Raw genomic sequence first — 18,592 nt, 5'->3', positions numbered from 1 at the left:
CCTGGTGGTAGAGCAGACGACTCAAGGGGTTGGATGCACGTATCGGTGATACGGGTAACTCCCAGTGAGTAAGCCCCTGGACTGCTGAGGCCATTATCTTCACCAGTTCATTTGAATCCTTTCCACGTGCCCATGAGGTGGGCACCGTTCGGATTTTACAGATTCTAAGAGGCTAAATAATAGGCCTGAGTTTATGTAGCTAGTCTGAAGCAGAACCAGGATTCAAAGTCACATCCATGTCTAAAGTGAATCCATGCCAGTGCCTTTAACTGGCCCCCTGCGCCAAGTATGGGCCAGGTGTGCGCTGTGCGGTCTCCACCACACACCACGTAGACTCAGCAGCCCCTCGTGCTCTCCCAGGGGCCATCAGTGATGGCTCTAGAGAGACCCATGGGCTGGCCTGGGCAGTTTCTGTCCTACCACTGAGCCTTAGAATATGGTGATTTCTTTTCCTTTTGGAGACCCACTTGCCCATTTGATTCCTGAAGAATCAGTGAATTCTGTTAGTTTAGTGCTGAGAAAAGCACACCCATCAGGTGTGGTGTGTGCACTGGAAGCACAGGAATGGGGATCCCAGTGGACTTGGCCCAGCTGCACAGACCCTGCCTTTGGGTCTCAGGCGGTAGGAGATGGGAGATGAGCATTTCAGTGGTGGGGTGAGGTCTTAGTCGGGGGCGGTAGTGGGCCCACTTGTTCACACGCTTGGATAAAGGTCCCTTAGAGGAAGCAGCAGCTCTTTTGCTTCAATGTGGTTTATTGGCTTGCTTTTTCACACTCAGTTCAGGTGCAGAAGACCTTTCACAGGGAGTCTTAAAACCAAATGAGAGTTGCCAGTTAAAGATTGTGCTGCCACCTAGGGAAAAGCCTTATCATCGAAGCTCAGAACTGGCTGGGGGCAGAGCCGGGTGACCCTAGGACTCCCCCTTCCCTGAAGAGGGAGAGGTCAGTGACCCACTCTGGGCCTGCAGTTTCTACAGTGGAGGAATTCTGCAGGCTGGTTGAGGAGTTCCTACTGAACTCAGAAGACAGGGACCGAGGGCGAGAGGCGTGGGAGGGCGACAGTTCTAAGGTACAAGTAAGTGACAGCAGCGGCTGGGCATAGCAGTGAGTGAGGCCCTGAGGCCCGGCGAGGCATTCATGCCTCCTGGCTCTGCAAGACCTCCAGGATAGCACGGAGAATGGCCGCGGCCGCCACCGCCCCGGGGTCTGGCTGATCCAGGCGCGCGGAGCTGATGTAACTGGCTCGTCCAGCTCCAGCTTCCATGTTCCTGGTGGCCTCGGCTGCGGCTTCTGCACTCTGAGGGGTGGGGGTGTGGAGCAGGTTCAAGAGGCAGCCACCAGGCTTCCTTCCTGCCATGGACCCCGGCCCCTTCTGTCCCAGCACTGACACCAGGGTGGAGAGGTCACATCGCACACACTGCTAGCAAGGCAAGGGGCCACCATTCACCAAGGGCCTGCTATGTCCCAGACCCTGTGTGGGCGCCCTACATATCTTTTCCGTCCCACAGCAACCCTCTGAGGCAGGTGCTGTCCTCCATTTGTAAAGAAGAAAACTGAGGTACAGAAAGGATGTCAACTTGTTCAAGGCCGCATGGAGATGGGAGCCTGGTGGTTCTCAGTCTGCCTCCCTGGGTGGCTGGGCCCAGCCTCACTCACCTTGACTGCCTTGCTCAGGATTTGGAGATTAGCCCCTGGGCTCTTCCAGGCTTGGAGCTCCTGTCCTGCTGCCCACAGAGAATCCAGCTGGACAAGGTGAAGGAGAGGGGCTGAGGACAGGCCCTGCCACTGAGGGTGGCCTTCAGGGCTTCTACGCTCAAAAGGGGAAAGGGCTGGGCCAGATACATACCATAGTCCTATCCCCTGGGGCAGCCTTTCCATACCTGGCAGGGAAGAGAACAAATGAGCCTCCCTGCAGGGAATCACTTTGGGGGTGGGTGGCATCAACCACCTCCCCGAGCCCACCCCTGTCTAAGGCCCAGGTCCCTGGCTCACTTCTGCATGGCCTCCAGGCCGGCATCCATGGCAGCGGACCAGGCTGGAAGGTCAGTCTTGGCCTTGAGCGGCTGGGCCGCTGCAGTCAGGAAAAGGCCATAGAGCTGGGGAGGGCCAGGATGCTGAGCACACGGGGCTGGCCCAGGCCTCGGCCAACCCAGGACCCGTCCATGTCAGCCCTCTGCCCCCGGGGGCTGCCGGCACTCACCGCCCCAGATGAGCCTCCCATCTTCTCCAGTAGCAGGAGGGCCAATTTGGAGAGTAGCTGGGCAGGGCTGGCAGGGGGTGGGCCCTCCTTCAGCCACCCCTGAATCGCTGAAGGCAGAGAGAGATGGTGAGGAATTCAGAGACCCACCCTGCCATCTGCCTGGATTCCAACCAAGTACCCAGGCCTCGCTGCCAGCCGGAAGGAATGGGTGCTGGGAGGGGCTGAGGGAACCAACATGAAGAGACTCCCAGAGTCCCTCTATATCCCGCTGCAGTCTGGAGAGGGCTGGGAACAGGTCAGGGACAGGGACCTCGACGGTCACCCAGCAGGTGATGATGCTTCCTCGCGTCCCTGCTTCTTTTTTTTTTTTGTCTTTTACTGATTTACCTTGATCGTGGTTTGTCTCTCCTACCACAACATAAGCCACGAGGGCAGTGATTTTAATCTGCTTTGCTCGCTATTTTATCCATAGAGTCGAGGGCAGCACCTGACCTGTGGTTGGCACTAAATACTTTTTTCTTGATTCAACGATGCTGGATAATTAAGAACTTTTCCCTAGTCTGGTTCGGCTGAGAAAAATAAGAACAGAATGAGTTTCCCTTTAGAATAATCTAAAGTTTGTATTCACTGTAAAATATTACATTTTATTCTGTGATAACAACCTTCCTACATTTGTAGTGTTAGAAGTGTCCCTTTATGAAAACAGGTGAAAGGGATGCTAGGTTTTGTGAACGACCTCTCTTGGCAAAATAAAAGTTGCCAACCCCACGTGAGCACTCCAGATGTTTTTGAAATCCTTCTGGTTCATGAAATGCCAAAATGTCACCATCAGTGTGCCACACCACCCCCTCTGCTGCCCCAGGTGGTTCCTGGCACCAACCTCTGGCAGCGCAGCTGTGGGTGGTCCCACAGTCCCCGTCGCCGGCAGCGCGGTCCAGGGCGTTCAGACGTTCCTCCAGGCCCAGAAGGGTGGCGCACACCCGCTCCAACACAAGCACCATCTGCTTCGAGGCTGCGCCTGGAGACGGAGGACAGTGGGAAGGAGGCCTGCCCGGCCCTTCTCGCAGCCAAACGTGACCCATGTGGGAGGTATGGGCGCCAGGGGCCCTCCACGCCCCTCTGCACTCCCTGCACCCTTTAGGCCTCAGGCCAAAGCCCGGGGCCACCTTCCCCAACAGCATGGCTTGTACCTCCTGCAGCAGTGGAATCAGGGGCCTCCAGGGGCTTGGCGGGGGCAGCCCGGCACCGCTTCCGCCCAGTCACCGAGACCTTGGCCACGTTAGGCCAGGCCAAGGCGGTGGTCTCAGCATCTAGGGACAGCAGGATGACTCTCTGAGAGACAGGCTGGCCGGCCAGGGATCAAGTGGGGCCTGGACTCCCCACCTGGTGGCCCCGTCCCCTCCACCGCAACAAGCAAGTATTGAGTGCCTACTGTGTACAAGGGAGAGGGGAGGGTCCCCGGGGGAGGATCCTAATACCCACTCCTTCACAGTCAAGTGAGAGCTGGAGAAGGCTGGGGAAGCCAGAAAGGGCCTCCCCACAGGGTCCTGATTGTCATGGTCAGCCCTGATGGGGTCTCTCCAAGTCCCCTTGGCTCCTTGCAGCTCCAAGGGCCCCTGGCTTCGCTGACCCCAGCTTCCAGGTCTCACCTATCAGTTTCAGGAGGGGCTCATCCACCAGCAGAAGAGTGAGAGAAATGCCAGGCATATCCAGGGCTGACATGAAGGTGCCCACCAAGGCACGAGCAATCTTCACCCCTCGGCCCTCTGCAGTACCAGAGCGTGGAAGTGTGTGAGAAAAGGAGGGAAGGACGGGCACTTACCCCCAGAGCATCAGAGAAAGAAATAGAGTAAGAGAAAAACAAGAACTTTGGGAGCTGGGGCTCTGAGGTCAGATTTGCTTGGGGCATCCCTCAGTGACGCCCTGAATGACCACATTCCCTGGAGGTGTCCCTGCTACAGGGGCAGATAAGTAGTCTCAGTTACTGCGCTCTTACCACGTCCCAAGTACTGTGTTAAGTGTGTTACATAACGTTTAATCCCATTTCATCCGCACAACAACCCTATAAGGCAGGGACTATTATTACCCCCTCTTTACAGACAAGGAAACAGGCTCAAGGCACCCAGCAAGTAAGTGGCAGAGGGACCGTTGTCTAACTCGGGCTTGACAAACGCATACAGCCCATGCTCTGGACCATTGCAAGACCCTATCTCAGCTGCTTTTCTTACATCCAGCTTCAAAGGGTTGGCAGGAAGAAGCTCTGGGGGTCAGGAGGTCCCCTTCAGTGTGGGGCTCACCCAGAGAGCGGACGGCGGCGTCGGCTATGATGCCCAGTTCCAGGAATGACAGGCCACCCAGGTTGTTGACCATCAGCACCACCGAGGAGCCTGTGGGCAGACACGACACCTAGGTGAGACTCTCTGGGCCCCATTCCCAGAGGGGGAGGAAAGGCTGGGAGACAGTGTGACAGCCCCCTCACCGGACCGCACAGGCACGTGGGACACGTTGGAGGAGCTCGTCATGTGGTCCAGCATGAGCGCCACAATCTCGTCGGCGGTCGCCATCTGTCAGAGGGAGCCGGGAGTGAGCTGAGTTGGGGGCCTTGGTCTTGGGCCAACCTTCGCTGGGAAGTCCACATACCTTTATCCGGTGCACGCCAGCCTCCCCGTGGATCCCTGTGGATAGATGCAAGCACTGCTGACCTGCTCGGGGCCTGGGGATTCGCTCAGTGTGGTCTGGTCAAGGATTTTCTAAGTGCTCAGCACCAGGCTAGGCACGTGGACGTGGGGAGTGCGGGCTGGGGGGAAACCGACAAAATAATGAAAAATACACCGTCTCTGGCTTGGTGGTGGAGAGAGCCAGAACTTTACTTTTTTTTTTCTAATTTTTTTTTTTTTTTTTTTTGCTGCCCTGTGCAGCATGTGGGATCCTAGTTCCCCGACCAGGGATCGAACCCGCGCCCCCTGCATTGGAAGCGTGGAGTGCTAACCACTGGACCGCCAGGGAAGTCCCCTTAACTTTTAACTAGTTAAGTAGCTTAACTACAGGCAGTCACAGAGGCCAGCTGAGGCCTCTGCCCATCACTTGGGAAGCACAGGAGAGGAAGAGGGAAGGTTTTGCAGCTGGGGTGGCCTCTGAACGGCTCTTGAAAGAGGGGCTGCATCTTGGCAGGGGTACCTGAGAATGGTGGGAGCACAGGCAAGGAGGTGGGCAAGGCACAGAGCCCCTGTGGCCAGAGCCCTGCGTGTGGAGGGCAAAGCTGGTAGAAATCAGGCACGTTGGGCCAGAAGGGCCTCATGCACTCACTTAAAAATACTAAGACCCCCTAAGGGATGGCTCCACGTGAGCAGGACCAGGTACATGGCTCCCAGGGCAGAAGACAGGGAAAAACCCAGGGAGCAGGCATGGCTGGACCGGGGAGGGGGCGGAGGTCACAAGCTTACCCAGGCCCAGCTCCACCTCATCGGCTGAGAGCTCAAAGGTGGGTTTGGAACCCGGCACACTGCAGGAGGACAAGCCCACTCCCAGGGTTCCTAAGAGAAATGAGGTATGAAAGGGACGAGCGCTGTGCTCTCGGCGTCAGGCAGCAGCAATGCCTCGGAAGCCTCTTCACCGAGACAAGCTGTCAGACGCTTCATCTCAGTGATGGAAGAGAAACCTGGCTCTGGGGACCCAAGGCTGCTGTTCTCAGGAGCTCCCGCAGGGAGACCCTCCCTCAGCCCCTGGGGAGTGACTTGGGAACCTGCTCCTGGTCCAAGGGGGGGCCTCGACCTCCCCCGCCTCCTCCCCGAGCCCTGGGCCGGCACTCACCCATGGCCTTGGCGACCTCGCTCACCCGATCTGTGATCTCCTCCAGCCCCGCACCTGCCTCAGCCAGGGCACCCGCCACCTGCACCCACACAGAGATAGGCCCCCAACGGGAAAGGAGTCACTGTACCACTAGAGGGCAGAGGACAGGCTGGAGCTGAATTTCTATTTGGGAACAGGGAATCTCTTCGTCCTGCCCCATCAACCTGGCCTGCCACACTTAGGGCACCTGCCAGGAATATTCAAGAATCCCAGAGCCAGAGGAACTTTACAAATGGAGAGATGGGCCCAGAGAGGGGAGATGATTTGTCCAGTGTCACACAGTCAGTTGGTGGCTAGTTTCCCAATTCCTAGCCTACAGTTTTTTCTCCATGGCATATACACCGTGGCTCACTTTACCCACCTACCCACTTTTTTGCCAAGCGTCTAGTATATGCTGAAAAGGGGAACAAAGGTGTCTAAGTCACAGTCCCTACCTTGAAGGAACTCGGTCTGGGAAGGGGTTGGGGAAAGAGACAACACAAACTGAACATTTCACGCGAGGTGGCAAATCCGATGATGGACAGGTGTTATGGGAACACTGAGGAGGGGGCCATAGCGTGCTTGGTATGGTGGGAGGGAAAACCTCCCAGAGAGAGAGACGTCAGAGGTGGGCTTCCACAGAATAGTAGGACACAGCCAGGCCAAAGGGAGGTTGGACAGGGAAAGGATTTTCGAGGCCAACGACTCAGCAGCAGCAAGGCCCCAAAGGTGAGCCATAGCCCAGTGGTACAGAGAACTGGTGTTAATGGAGCATGAGGGGACCACAGGGATGATGGGAGAGGAACTTGAGGGAGGAGGGGCACGAGTGTGGTGGGCGCCTGACCGAGGAGCCTGGGTTGACTCTGGGAACCCTGGGGGGCTTTCTGTAGGGGAACAACCTGGTCAGATACACATTTTTGAAAGACACCTGTGGGGTGGTGTGGGGAAGAGACTGGGGGGCGGGCAGGAAGCAGGCAGGGGAGCCGGCTGAGGAGGCAGCTGCAGCCACCTGGGCGCAAGCAGATGAGCACTGAAGCGAGGCTGAGACAGGAAGGGCAGGGCTTGGAGGAGGATGTGTGTTTGGAGGCGCTGGGGAGCAGGGTCACCAGGACGGGGCGATGGTTGCAGGTGGGGAAGGGCAGGGAAGAGGCCGGGACGATGAATGCCTGGATCCGGGCGGACATGGTTTTGGGGATGGTGGGGCCCTCCTGGATCAGGGAGCGCTGCGGAAGGAGTGGCTTCCTGAGGTGTGGGATAGATGGCTGGAAAGGTCCAGCACCAGGTGCTGCCTGGAGAGAGAGGGCTGGGACGGGCTGGCCAGTGGTGTCCCAGGAGGGGACCCTCACCTTGTGTATAAGCACTGTGCCACAAAGCCCACGCCTGCCTGCCTTCTTCAGGACGGTGAAGGCGCTGTCATCCCCGATGACCACCATCTCCACAGGGATGCCCTCCGCCCGGGCCTGCTCCCGGGCCAGGCCAAAGTTGAGCCGATCCCCAGTGTAGTTCTTCACGATGAGGAGGGTCCCCACTGCGGGAGCAGTCGGTAGGGCTCCATCAGCACTCGTGCTCCCCACAGTGGCCCCTCCCGCATGCCAGGCTTACCTGTGCCCGCCTGGGCCACTGCCCTGATGGCCGCCAGGATACTGCCCACTGCAGGGGAGGTGAACACGGCTCCCGCAATGACCCCTGTCAGCATCCCCTTCCCTATGAAACCTGAGGTGGGGAGAGGATGTTGGGTGGGGACCTGTGCCTGCAATCCCTGGGGCTCCCCACGCTCCTGGGCTTCATGGTTTGGTGAGCCCTACTGTGCACTTGGTGCAGAAGAGTACCTGCGCTGCTCTCCCCAGATCTATCACCTCCTTGGAGAGGCCTTCCCCGACCTCCCAACTGAAGTAGTCACTCACCCATGTCCAGCTACTTGCTGTCCCTTTAGCCTGCTCTCCTGTCTTCACTACCTCACTTACGTGCTCTGGAATGATCTCTTTCACTTATGTGTTTACCTGGCTTCTGTCTCCCCAAAGGAGAATAGAAGCTCCATGAGGGCAGGCGCCTTGCCTGTCTGGGTCACTTTTGCGCCCCTAGTGGCCAGACAGTGCCAGGCACACAACAGCTGCTCATGAATGTTTGCTGAGTGGATGGATGAATTTGCCAGAGAGAAACAGGAAAGATACAGAGGATACAAAGCCTGGTCCCTACCCCTCCCCATGCCCCCATCCCCAAGCTCTCATGGAGAGTTCACATGCCTGGCACTAAACAGGAAACAATCCAGGACTGTCCATGTTGAATGTGAAAATGCACGGTGGGAAGAGGAATACTGCGCTAGGCTGGAAAAGTCAGGCAGGCTTCATAGAGGAGGGGACGGCAGGTCAGCTGGGCCCGGGAGGCCAGGAGGATTCACGGAATCACCACCTATCAGAGCTGGAAAGGCCTGAGAGGTCATTTGGCCCCACCTTGTGCTTTTACAGATGGAGAGACTGAGGCACAGAGAGAGGCCACGACTGGCCCCAGATCACAGCTCAAGGGAGTGGGCGAGCCAGAGCCAGGACTGGGCTCCTGACTCTGGGCCAGGCTCTGTCCTGAACCTCCTAACAGCACCAAAGATCTCCCAGGAGCCCCCCGTCCACTCTGCCCAGAGCCCACTGCCACCTCTGGCCCAGGGTGCTCACCGGCATGGGCGGGCTCATGGCCAGAGCCCCCACCTGACAGTAGTGCCACCTGGCCCTTGAGACTATCCAGGTCAGAGCGGAGGGCCACACGGTGGCCTTGCAGGAGCTGCAGGTTGGGGTTGCAGGTCACCAGGCCAGCGAGGGCGTCATCGGCACAGCCTGCCACCGAGTTCACTAGCTTCTTGGAGGTCTGTGGGAGAGGAGTGGGACGAGGTTCTGGTAGAGTTGGCGGGGCAGCCCCATCCTGCCCAGCCACGTTGCTATGACTCACACCCCAGCCCACACCCACCCAGGAACTCCAGGCAACAGTGGTTCCTTGAATTAGGCATCTTTTTATAAGGTGGATGTTCCCATGATTTCTTATTTTGCAACTTCTTATTCAGTAACTAATTTATGGCTTAAATTTATCCTGCAGAATGACTTTGATACAACGAAAATGGGGTAACTGGAGTTCCGAGTATAAAAAAATTAATGAAGTTGGGGGACTTCCCTGGCGGTCCAGTGGGTAAGACTCCGAGCTTCCACTGCAGGGGACGTGGGTTCAATCCCTGGTCAGGTAACTAAGATCCTGCATGCCGCACGGTGCGGCAAAAACATAAAATAAAATAAAGTAAAATAAAATTTAAAACTGGGGTCCAACAGCCTTCTGTCAAAGGAGGAGAAGCCCCAGGTTGGCGCTCCTGTGCCAGGGGAGGGGGCCAGACAGGGCCCACACCCATCTGCTTCCTCTGCAAAATAGGGATTTAATAACTAGAGTATATGCCCGCTATATAGCAAAAAACTGAATGCAAAGGAGCTACTCCCTTCTTCAACCAGCTCTGAAAAGCTGGAGCTAGCTGAATGAGGTCTGTAGACTGTGTGCCGCTCCCGCCTTTGTCCCAAACAGTGAAACTGGTGCCCAATAGGGTCAGAGAGGGCCAGGCTACCAGCATCGCCTGGTGGCCTGGGGGAAGCCTGCAGCTGAGCTTTCCCGGAGGCCCCTTCCCCAAGCCTGCGAGAACCCCATTCCTTCATGCAAACTTTGGCCTTTCCTGGGTCTGGCGGGGGCCAGGGCAGTGACTGTGAGCCACACCTTGTTCTAAGTGCTTTCAAGCACATCTCGTTTAATCTTCCAACAACCCTATGGAGGAAAATTAGCCCAGTGAAGAAACAGGCAGATTTACATGACTTTGCCCAAGGTCACACAGCCAGCAAGTGACTGGGTCCACCTGGCTCCAAAGCTGGTTCCATTTTGGCCTTATCATGCTGCTCTCCCCAGGGGCTGAAGGGAGGCTGAGAGTGGCAGAGGTCCTGTCCTAGGAAGGGCACGGGCTTGTGGCTCTCAGAGCCTGCCAGGGACTGGAATACGCAATGAAGTCGAGAGTGGGTCTCAATTCCAAGCCCAGTCTCCAGCACCACCACCCTCCAAGAACGTGCTCCCTTGCCATCCCTGACAGTCTATCCTGCCTGGGATTTGCAACCATTCCCGAACCAGAGCTAGAGGAGGGCTTGGGGTCCGGTGCCATCCTTGGTTCCCAGTGGCCTGAGGGGATGGAAAAAGAAAGAAAAGTCGACCAGGCAACTATGGGAGGCCCCTAGGATCCTGGTCTGATCAACATCTCACCTTTTAAACTGCAGATGAGGAAAGAGGCTCAGAGAGGTCAAGTCTTTGGTAGAACGTCACATGGCTGCTTGGTGGTAGGCTGAAATTTGAACCCAGGTCTGCCCAGGCCTGTTTTCCTCCAGATCAGTTCTAGAATGGGCCTGGGGCATGCCCAGGGGCATGCTGAGCCTCCTGCAGTGAGTGTAGATCCCACAAGCCCACACATGCCCAAGGCTCTGGAAGAGGCACCAGGTCCTTCTTCACGACTCCTGTGACTGGTACTGTCTCTTACAGAGTAGGCAACTGTTAATGTTCTAATCTAAAGGCATGACCCAGACCAGGGGCAGATGGGCCCTGGAGGGACTCAGAGGCTGCAGCCACAGGCCTGGCTGGGCCCAGCTGGGAAATGAAGGGAAGTCAGGCCCTGAGACAGAGAATGACCCTCTCTCTTAACCTCAGGAGGCAGTCGCATCTCTTGGTCAGGGAGCAAGGAACTCCAACATGCCCAGGGCTGGCACCCCTACTGCCCCAAGACCAGAGTGCCCTTCCTCTGCCCTGGCCCTCAGGGGACTCACCATGGTGGGGAGGCTCTGAAGGAAGTTGAGTTCACACCTTTGCACAGAGCTGCCGGAGGACAGGCAATCCCGTGGGTGCTACCGGGCCTGAACACAGTGAAGGTGACAAGCAGTATCTGCAAGAGGGGGTAACAGCGTGAGCTGCTGCAGGCGCTTGCAGCCTTCTGGCACAATCGTGCTTTCAGGGCCCTAGTAATTAGGGAGCTGCCCCAGACTTTGACCCAAGTCCAAACTCTAGAATGTGAGCTGGGGATGGAGAAGAGCATGGGGTTGACCAAGGTTCATGCCTGCATCTGGCTGCCAGAACACTGACTGATCCACGCTGGGCACACAGCTGCCTTACGCTCACGAGTGGTGCCCACCTTATCACCAAGGGGCAAAGTTACCCACAGAGTAACTTATCTATTACACAGGCCTCGCATGCAGTGAATACATTCATAAAGATCTTCACACGCTTGCTCTTGTCAGTGTTGGGACCACACCAGGAAGGTGACGGCTGAGTCTGACTCCATTTTGTTTTTGGGAAATCGACCCAGAGAGCTCTGGTGATGTGTCCGAGGTCATACTGTTAGGAGCCAGGACTCAAACCTATGTTTAGTTTTTCTACAAATCCCGTGTTCTTTCTACTGATAATTCAATGCCTCCAAAGCAAGGCAGAAAGTCCCAGATGCGTAAAACCACACAGTAAACCGCAACGACATTTTAGCTCCTTTCGGTTCAGTCAGGTTCAGAGGCATCTTGGAGTCATCCAGGGTCTTGGGCTCATTGCATGTGTCTGCAGTGGAAAGAATCCACACCTGCCTCGGCACCTAGCTCTGTCTCTTACTGGGGGATCTTGGGTAAACCAGTTCCCCTCAGGCTCAGCTTCCTCATCTGTAAAATGGGGGCTGCCTCCTCTGTGGCCTTGCAGCAGGTGCTTCAGACCACGTGGCTCTCCTCCTAGTCCTTGCAGGGCCTGTCTGATGTGGAGCGGCCTGGAAGTTGCAGGGCTGACTGCTTTCCTGGGTCCCTAAGGTTCTCACCAGGGAATTTTTGGTTTTGCGTTTGAGGTCAGAATTTGCACAGCCACGGGGGGACTAACTGTGCTGGGCAAGTGGCCTGCTTGGCCCTTGAAACACAAAGTCTCAAACACAAACACAAAGTTCAAAGGGGAGAGGGGAGAGCCTAAGTGCCTCCCCCCGCGCATGCCAGGTGAAGCGGAGTGATCGGTCAATCTAGGGTCAGGGCAGGGTTGGGTTTAGAGGTACTGGGAAAGCTAGGGGAAGGGAGGTACAAACCTCGGTTCTAGTCTGCGAGGTGCACAAATTGATGTCACCTTCCTCCCCTCTCTCTAGGCCTCTGCAGTACCTTCCGGTTCCAGAAGGGGGGAACAACCCCGAAGGCTCCTGGAGCAAGGAAGATGGAGTGGACGGGGTCTGGGAAAGGGCGAGGGGCGCGGACTAGGGATGAGGTCGGCGGGTCAGCTCCGGAGGAGGAGGAGGAGGAGGAGGAGGAGGAGGAGGAGGAGGCGTCGGTGCACCTCCGCGACCAGCTCTCCCCAGCGTCCACCACCTCGGGAACCGCAGCTGCTTCCCAAAGACCCGACAGGGTGCCCTCATCCGGGTACTCCAAGCTCGGGCGGTAGGAGATGGGCGGGGCCTCTGGGGGCGGGGCCTCCCTTGGTTGGCCGCTTCGGCGCCTTGAGTCCTCCAAGAGGCCAGGTGAGCCCGTCCCGTGATGCCCCGCGCCTCGGCCGCTCTGGCCTGCAACGTGTCTCTGGGGCGGAGACAGCGGCAGTGGAGTTCGCCGCGCGCGGGTGGGGGCTCCCTGTCTCTTTGCTCGTGTCCGTCTTTTTTTCGTTTCGCCTGAGTCCCGCTGGGCTGCCCCAGGCCTCGACATGTCGTACAACTACGTGGTAACGGCACAGAAGCCCACCGCCGTGAACGGCTGCGTGACCGGTGAGGCTGCCAGGGCAGGAGACCCCGGTGAGGGAGGGATCTGGGGGGACCCGAGGCCTAGGGAAGCCCGCGGCCCCCGGGTTGCCGCCAAGACCGGGCCCAGGGAATGGAAGGCGCTGGCGGCCGAGGGACCTCCCACAGCCCACGGCTTAAAAGAAGCTGTCTCAACACACGCCTTTGGGGGAGTAAAAGCTGCTCTTGAGGGTCCCCTTTCGTTCTCGGAGGTCACTTAGCCTCGAGGACAGGACGCGCCCAGTGGGACAGAGAGTGGAATGTGAGTTGTTTGTGCGGTGTTGCTTGGGCCGCGAGATTGGCCGCGTGTGGTTAGGGGGGAAGGGGCGGTGATGATGGCGACTTTAGGGCAGGAGCCTGGGAGGTGCAGGAGGTGGAGGGATGTGAGGAATGTCCGTACTCACCCGAAAGAGAGGAGTCCGCTTTGCCTGGGGCTGTTGTTTACAAGAGGGAGCTGTTGGAGAAGAGGGTTTGGAATGGCCCAGCCCAGTGCTGGGTTTGCCTTGTTTGTTTATGCAAGAATTGTTAAGGACGCAGATGTCCAGAACCCAGCCATAATCATCTTGAACCAAGTTCTCAACAGAATATGAAGCTCTCAAACTTGTATTTTTATGTAAATCCGAATCATGATTCCGAAGGAAAACTGTTGTTGGAGAGTTGGAGGCTATGAAGGAGTGTGGATGGGGTTTTGGTAGACTGCTGGGAGGGCAAGAGGTGCAAACAAAACAAGGTTTTAAGGTAAAGCTCTGAGAATTCTCTTCGTTTGATCTAGTCTGTTTGGTAAAGATTTTGTGAAAATTCGAATTTGGACTGAATAGGGAGAAACACTCTCTCCAGCATCCCTTAATTAGAGTATGAGTTGGCCACTGCGATAGGAAAAGTGAAATTCGAGGGCACAGAGCCATCTGAAGGGTTTTCACAGTCATTGGCAGTTGAAGGACATGCTGCTCTTAGGCCCAGTCCAGTTTCTTAATCTGATGAGGGAGATAGCGTTCTTGAATGTGTGAAGTGAGACTCTGAGGATTTGGTGAGAAGGGAGTGAATGGAGGGAACCGGAGAAATACGTGCAGTAAGTCGAGAATTCAGGAGGTTTTAGGTAGAAGTGATAGGATCACTTAGATAGTGCTTTGGCTTCAAAGATTAGAGGATCTGTTCTTTCAGGACACTTTACTTCAGCTGAAGACTTGAACCTGTTGATTGCCAAAAATACGAGATTAGAGATCTATGTGGTCACTGCTGAGGGGCTTCGACCCGTCAAAGAGGTGGGCATGTATGGGAAGATTGCCGTCATGGAGCTTTTCAGGCCCAAGGTAAGTGCTCTGGGTTGGTTGGACCCAGCAACAAAGGGAGAACTGTTAGTTGTAGTCAGGTTTACATTGTTTTACGTCACTGCTTGCTTAGGATGGGTGCAATAAGGCTTAGGAGAGAAACTCTTCTCTTTTTGAATGGCAGATTTCAATTTATATTCTAATTTAAAAAGCTTCCAAGAAACAGAAGGAGAGATTTGCTAGGGAAAAATTTATCAAGTTGACTTTTTTTTTTTAATCAAGTTGACTTTTTAGAAGGGACTATTAAAGCAGTTTGAAATGTGGGTCACCGTCCTGTGGGTCATCATAGTGATTCAGAGAGTAGGCTCTAGAGTTAGGGCAGTACTGGCTTTATTCCTTATTAAATCTAATTTTGGTTGTCATCTAACCTTTCAGAGCCTTGTTTCCCCATCTGCAAAATGGGGATAACAGTATCCAGTCCTCTGGGTTATTGTCAGGATTAAGAGGTTTAATAACAGGACGTAGCACCTAACAAGCATTCACTGTTAACACATCACCAAATTATTATTGTTATTATAATTCGACCGTTTCTATCTGTAAGTGAATCTGATGGGGAAGCAGTGGGTTCAAAATTTAAATTATAACCCTTTGAACAAAATACTCACTTTGTTGGGGTCTGTGTTAATAAGTAAGAGAGACTTTATAGATGCACTTCAGCTTCCTTTGTTCACATTTTTTTTTCTTTGTCCAAGTACTTGGAGGGGATTAGAGGAGGCGTTACATTCATCTTTCAGAATTTGAATGGAGTAATTGAGATTAGCTGACGTGGAACTAGATGAATACGTTATATGTAGAGCAGAGATGAAGAATCATGAAAGTGGACTAGATGTTTACCAGCTTCAGTTCTGGCCTTTCTGTACACACCCTTAGGGTGTGTGCGTAGCTAATGTGTGTTACATACTTACCGTGGGTTTTTTCAGGGAGAAAAGAAAATTCTTGAAGAATTTAATATGCTTAAAGGATGATTAAAGGCTAGACAAGTATTCCTGTTTTCAAAACAAACCTCTCTTGATAGTATGATGTTGGTTTCCAGGGGGAGAGCAAGGACCTACTGTTTATCCTGACAGCTAAGTACAATGCCTGCATCTTGGAGTATAAGCAGAGTGGCGAGAGCATTGACATCATAACGCGAGCTCATGGCAATGTCCAGGTGAGGTGATGAGAGTTTTCCTGGTAGGGTTGTCATGATTTGGTGAAGAAAATTGTACTGCTGGGGCAGCTCTCTCTCTGTGTGATCAGAGAAACAAGGAGAAAACACTAAGGACTTCTGCAGTTTACTCAGAGTCCAAGGGAGAAGGTAATAATTCACTGAGATTCAGTGTTTTGCAAAAAGGCGTACACTGACATTTGGGCGTCCTGACCTGTCAAGAAGACGCCACTGGTTTTGCTGCCACTCTTAAAATCACCCTGGGAAGGTGGTGCGCAGCGTTTTCTGTTACTCTAGGTGTTTGAGGTTCTTTCCTAACCCCAGTTTTCTTTCTCAGGACCGAATCGGCCGCCCCTCAGAGACGGGCATTATTGGCATCATTGACCCTGAGTGCCGAATGATTGGCCTGCGACTCTACGATGGCCTTTTCAAGGTTATTCCACTAGACCGGGACAATAAAGAGCTCAAGGCCTTTAACATCCGCCTGGAGGAGTTGCATGTTATTGATGTCAAGTTCCTATATGGTTGCCAAGCACCTACCATCTGCTTTGTCTACCAGGTACTGGAGCAGGAGGAGAGAGGGAGAAGCTATATGGTTTGGCACAGTGGGAGTCCATTTTTGCCAGTCAGAATGTCTGGACGTCATGGTAGGGCAGGTAGAAGTGTTTAATGTATTTGTCCTGAAATGTTTTGAATGATATAATTAATATGTGTCAGGTTTTGGTTGCACCTTGAGAGAAGAAGTACTTATCGTGGAGGCAGGAAGCAGTCTGGGGCCTGTAGCAGGCTTTAATCCTGAGATTACACTCTGGTTGTGGGCCTTGGAGATTTTATAGGGTGACCCAGTTTATACTTTGTCTCTTGCTGGCATGCTAGGGGATTATTAAAACTTAGCTCTAAAGAAATGATCTGGAAATTCCCTTACAAGCAATGAGAAAATGTCTTGGGGATGCTTTATGTGTCTTCCAAGAAGAGGTGCATTTTGATCAGCACTCACTTTCTGGTGACCGCTGGCTCTTGACTTCTATTTTAGTCTGTGCCTAAAACTTTTGTAGAGCTGATCCTGGGCAGCTGTTCTCTGGGCTAGATCTGTTGAGGGCGTGTGGGGTGGGGGCAGGGTGGCAGAGCACCAGACTAATATGCTTGTATCTTGGTAATATCTCAGCCTTTTAACAAAGGGCCATACAGTATGAGGTTATTTCACTAGCATGTGGTTGAATAAATGATGGAAGAAAGCTTAGTCCAAGTGTAAGTACTGTGTGTGGGCATGTAAACACTTTTTAAACACTGTGTTAAGTATTGGAAATACTGATGTATTTTTGTATATTTCTCAGTGTCACAGTAAGTGCTGTAGTTTTGAGGCTGGTTGATATAAAGTTCATTTGAATAGGTTGAAACCAGCTTAGGAGATTTTGTTTAATCTTATTTACAATACATTAAATATCAGGTCTGAAATAATAACTTGGAATCTCTCTCACTTGTTCAGTTTTGTAAATATCAGGTCATTAAAACATTGATGTTGGTTATTCAAGGCTGACTCTGCAGCCTCAGGGCTGTGGGTTGTGAATGAGCTTCATTTCCATATGTGTGTCTCAGAGGCCCAAATCCAAACCCCAGCTTGAATTTATGGTGAAGTTGAGTCTTACCCCTAATCATTGATGGGAAAATCTTTTCATCAACTAAAAATGATTTTTTCTCCTGTTTTGTGCCCAAAGGTCAATTTGAAAAATAACACGTGAGGGAGCTCCTTGGTGGTCTAGTGGTTAGGATTCAGTGCTTTCACTGCTGTGGCCCGGGTTCAATCCCTGGTAGGGGAACTGAGATCCGTCAAGCCACGTGGTATGGCCAAAATTAAAAAAATAAATAAATAAATAAAGGAAAATCCATGTGAAAGGTAGTCATGCAGAGTGCTTCAGGAGCTGTAACAACGATGAAGATGTGGGCCCTGGCCTGAACACACTGTCGGATTCCTTCCATAACTTCTTAGAGCTTGGTCTGGCCTTTGATGAGGCCGCCCTCCACTGGCCCCATGCCAGCTCTTTTAGTCTCTTAAAGGTGTCTTTGATAGCTCCAGGTCTGAAGTGAGTCATGATTCAAAACAAGGAGGGGAAGATGGTGTTGACAATGTCAGGATTGGAGGTTTCGACTAACTTTAGAGGAGCAGCACGCTCTGTTCTTTACCGTCACCCTATCAGAATGCATCTGAGAATTGTATCAAACGGAGCTTTGTTTTAGACTGTAATTGATTTTTATTTTATTAAAAAAAAAATTTTTGTTGGAGTATAGTTGCTTTACAATGTTGTGTTAGTTTCTACTGTATGGCACAGTGAATCAGCTATACGTATACATATATCCTCTCTTTTTTGGATTTCCTTCCCATTTATGTCACCACAGAGCATTGAGTAGAGTTCCCTGTGCTATACAGTAGGTTCTCATTTGTAACAAACAAATTTAAAAAATTTGTGACATGTGTTTCACTTCTCAATGTGTTTTTTCTCTTTAGATATTTTATAAGTTCCTTGAAGATAAGGACCAGAGAATATCTATATATATCTATATATATCTCTCTCTCTCTCTCTCTTATATACGTACATGTACATTGACAAATGTACACATATGTACATTATATCTCTGTAGTGGTTAGTACAGCGTGACAAGTTCATTTTTCTAAGTTTTAAATATCTCTTTGTTGGTTCAGTTGTTAGAAACAGTTAGCCTCAGTCACAGTCTACCCAGACTATCAGAAGCTCAGCTGGTGGCCGTTAGCATGCTGATGGATAAGGTTGGGAAGGCTGGCGTGACAGGAGTGTCAGATGCTGTTCCTTTCAGGGCCCCTCTCCAGCCCAGGGCACCCTTCGTAGGGACTAATGGTTCTACCTTTGCTCACCTAGGACCCTCAGGGGCGGCACGTAAAAACCTATGAGGTGTCTCTTCGAGAGAAGGAGTTCAATAAGGGCCCTTGGAAACAGGAAAACGTAGAAGCTGAAGCTTCCATGGTGATTGCAGGTTTGTTGGGGGATTTAGGAAATTTGCCTCTGCCCCACTTCTGGGCCAGTTCCCTATTGCTCCTTCCTCACCTTCTCTGCCCTTCATCTCAGCACTCCAGTGCTGTTGAGCACATGCATTGTTCAGCCCTCCCTTATGTCTCCTATCTGTAAATGTGCTTCCGTTTGTTTTTTGCATTTTTGTCTTTGGGATTGTCTTGTTTTTTACCCTTCCCCCAAAAGTATAACTTTCCTTTATTTGGGGTGGTGGGGTTAACTAAAACAATGAGATTGATTTGCAGAGTGGCATATGGAAGTTAGTCTCATTATTTT

At 53.0% G+C, this 18,592-nt stretch overlaps 2 protein-coding genes across 6 annotated transcripts in view; one reads left to right on the top strand and one right to left on the bottom strand.

Moving 5' to 3' along the window:
• Positions 1–722: 722 nt before the first annotated feature.
• Positions 723–12,499, bottom strand: TKFC (triokinase and FMN cyclase). 5 transcript variants are annotated; one of them, XM_060018993.1, is made up of 19 exons: positions 12,129–12,499; positions 10,852–10,967; positions 10,298–10,437; positions 8,695–8,884; positions 7,631–7,741; positions 7,375–7,556; positions 6,011–6,089; positions 5,644–5,733; positions 4,841–4,875; positions 4,680–4,764; positions 4,498–4,587; positions 3,850–3,966; positions 3,391–3,510; positions 3,081–3,218; positions 2,201–2,307; positions 1,993–2,096; positions 1,847–1,880; positions 1,657–1,743; positions 723–1,297 (listed from the first exon to the last, which is right to left on the bottom strand). In XM_060018993.1, exons 5-19 carry the CDS (start codon positions 7,722–7,724, stop codon positions 1,136–1,138), a joined length of 1,524 nt encoding a protein of 507 aa, XP_059874976.1. In that variant the 5' UTR covers positions 7,725–7,741; positions 8,695–8,884; positions 10,298–10,437; positions 10,852–10,967; positions 12,129–12,499; the 3' UTR covers positions 723–1,135. The 5 variants fall into 5 exon arrangements, with proteins under 5 accessions (XP_059874976.1, XP_059874977.1, XP_059874974.1 ...); XM_060018994.1 differs by having other exon boundaries at positions 10,298–10,376; XM_060018991.1 differs by lacking the exon at positions 10,298–10,437.
• Positions 12,500–12,599: 100 nt separating this feature from the next.
• The window catches only part of DDB1 (damage specific DNA binding protein 1), a 31,224-nt gene continuing 25,231 nt past the window's right edge, over positions 12,600–18,592 (top strand). The window contains exons 1-5 of the mRNA XM_060018989.1: positions 12,600–12,788; positions 13,962–14,110; positions 15,162–15,278; positions 15,613–15,834; positions 18,167–18,281. Coding sequence (XP_059874972.1) covers positions 12,728–12,788; positions 13,962–14,110; positions 15,162–15,278; positions 15,613–15,834; positions 18,167–18,281 — 664 coding nt within the window. The 5' untranslated portion in view covers positions 12,600–12,727. The remainder of the gene's footprint in view (positions 12,789–13,961; positions 14,111–15,161; positions 15,279–15,612; positions 15,835–18,166; positions 18,282–18,592) is intronic.

Source organism: Delphinus delphis, chromosome 8, assembly GCF_949987515.2.
Source record: "Delphinus delphis chromosome 8, mDelDel1.2, whole genome shotgun sequence".
Taxonomy (NCBI): Eukaryota; Metazoa; Chordata; class Mammalia; order Artiodactyla; family Delphinidae; genus Delphinus; species Delphinus delphis.
This window is presented reverse-complemented; position numbering and strand designations above follow the sequence as displayed.

Excerpts from the sequence above, each read along its gene's own strand:
- TKFC (XM_060018991.1), bottom strand. Across the intron at positions 4,765-4,840 it reads CTGGCGTGCACCGGATAAAG|ATGGCGACCGCCGACGAGAT; the intron begins GTATGTGGACTT and ends TCCCTCTGACAG. Across the intron at positions 1,744-1,846 it reads CCCCAGGGGATAGGACTATG|CTGGATTCTCTGTGGGCAGC; the intron begins GTATGTATCTGG and ends CACCTTGTCCAG.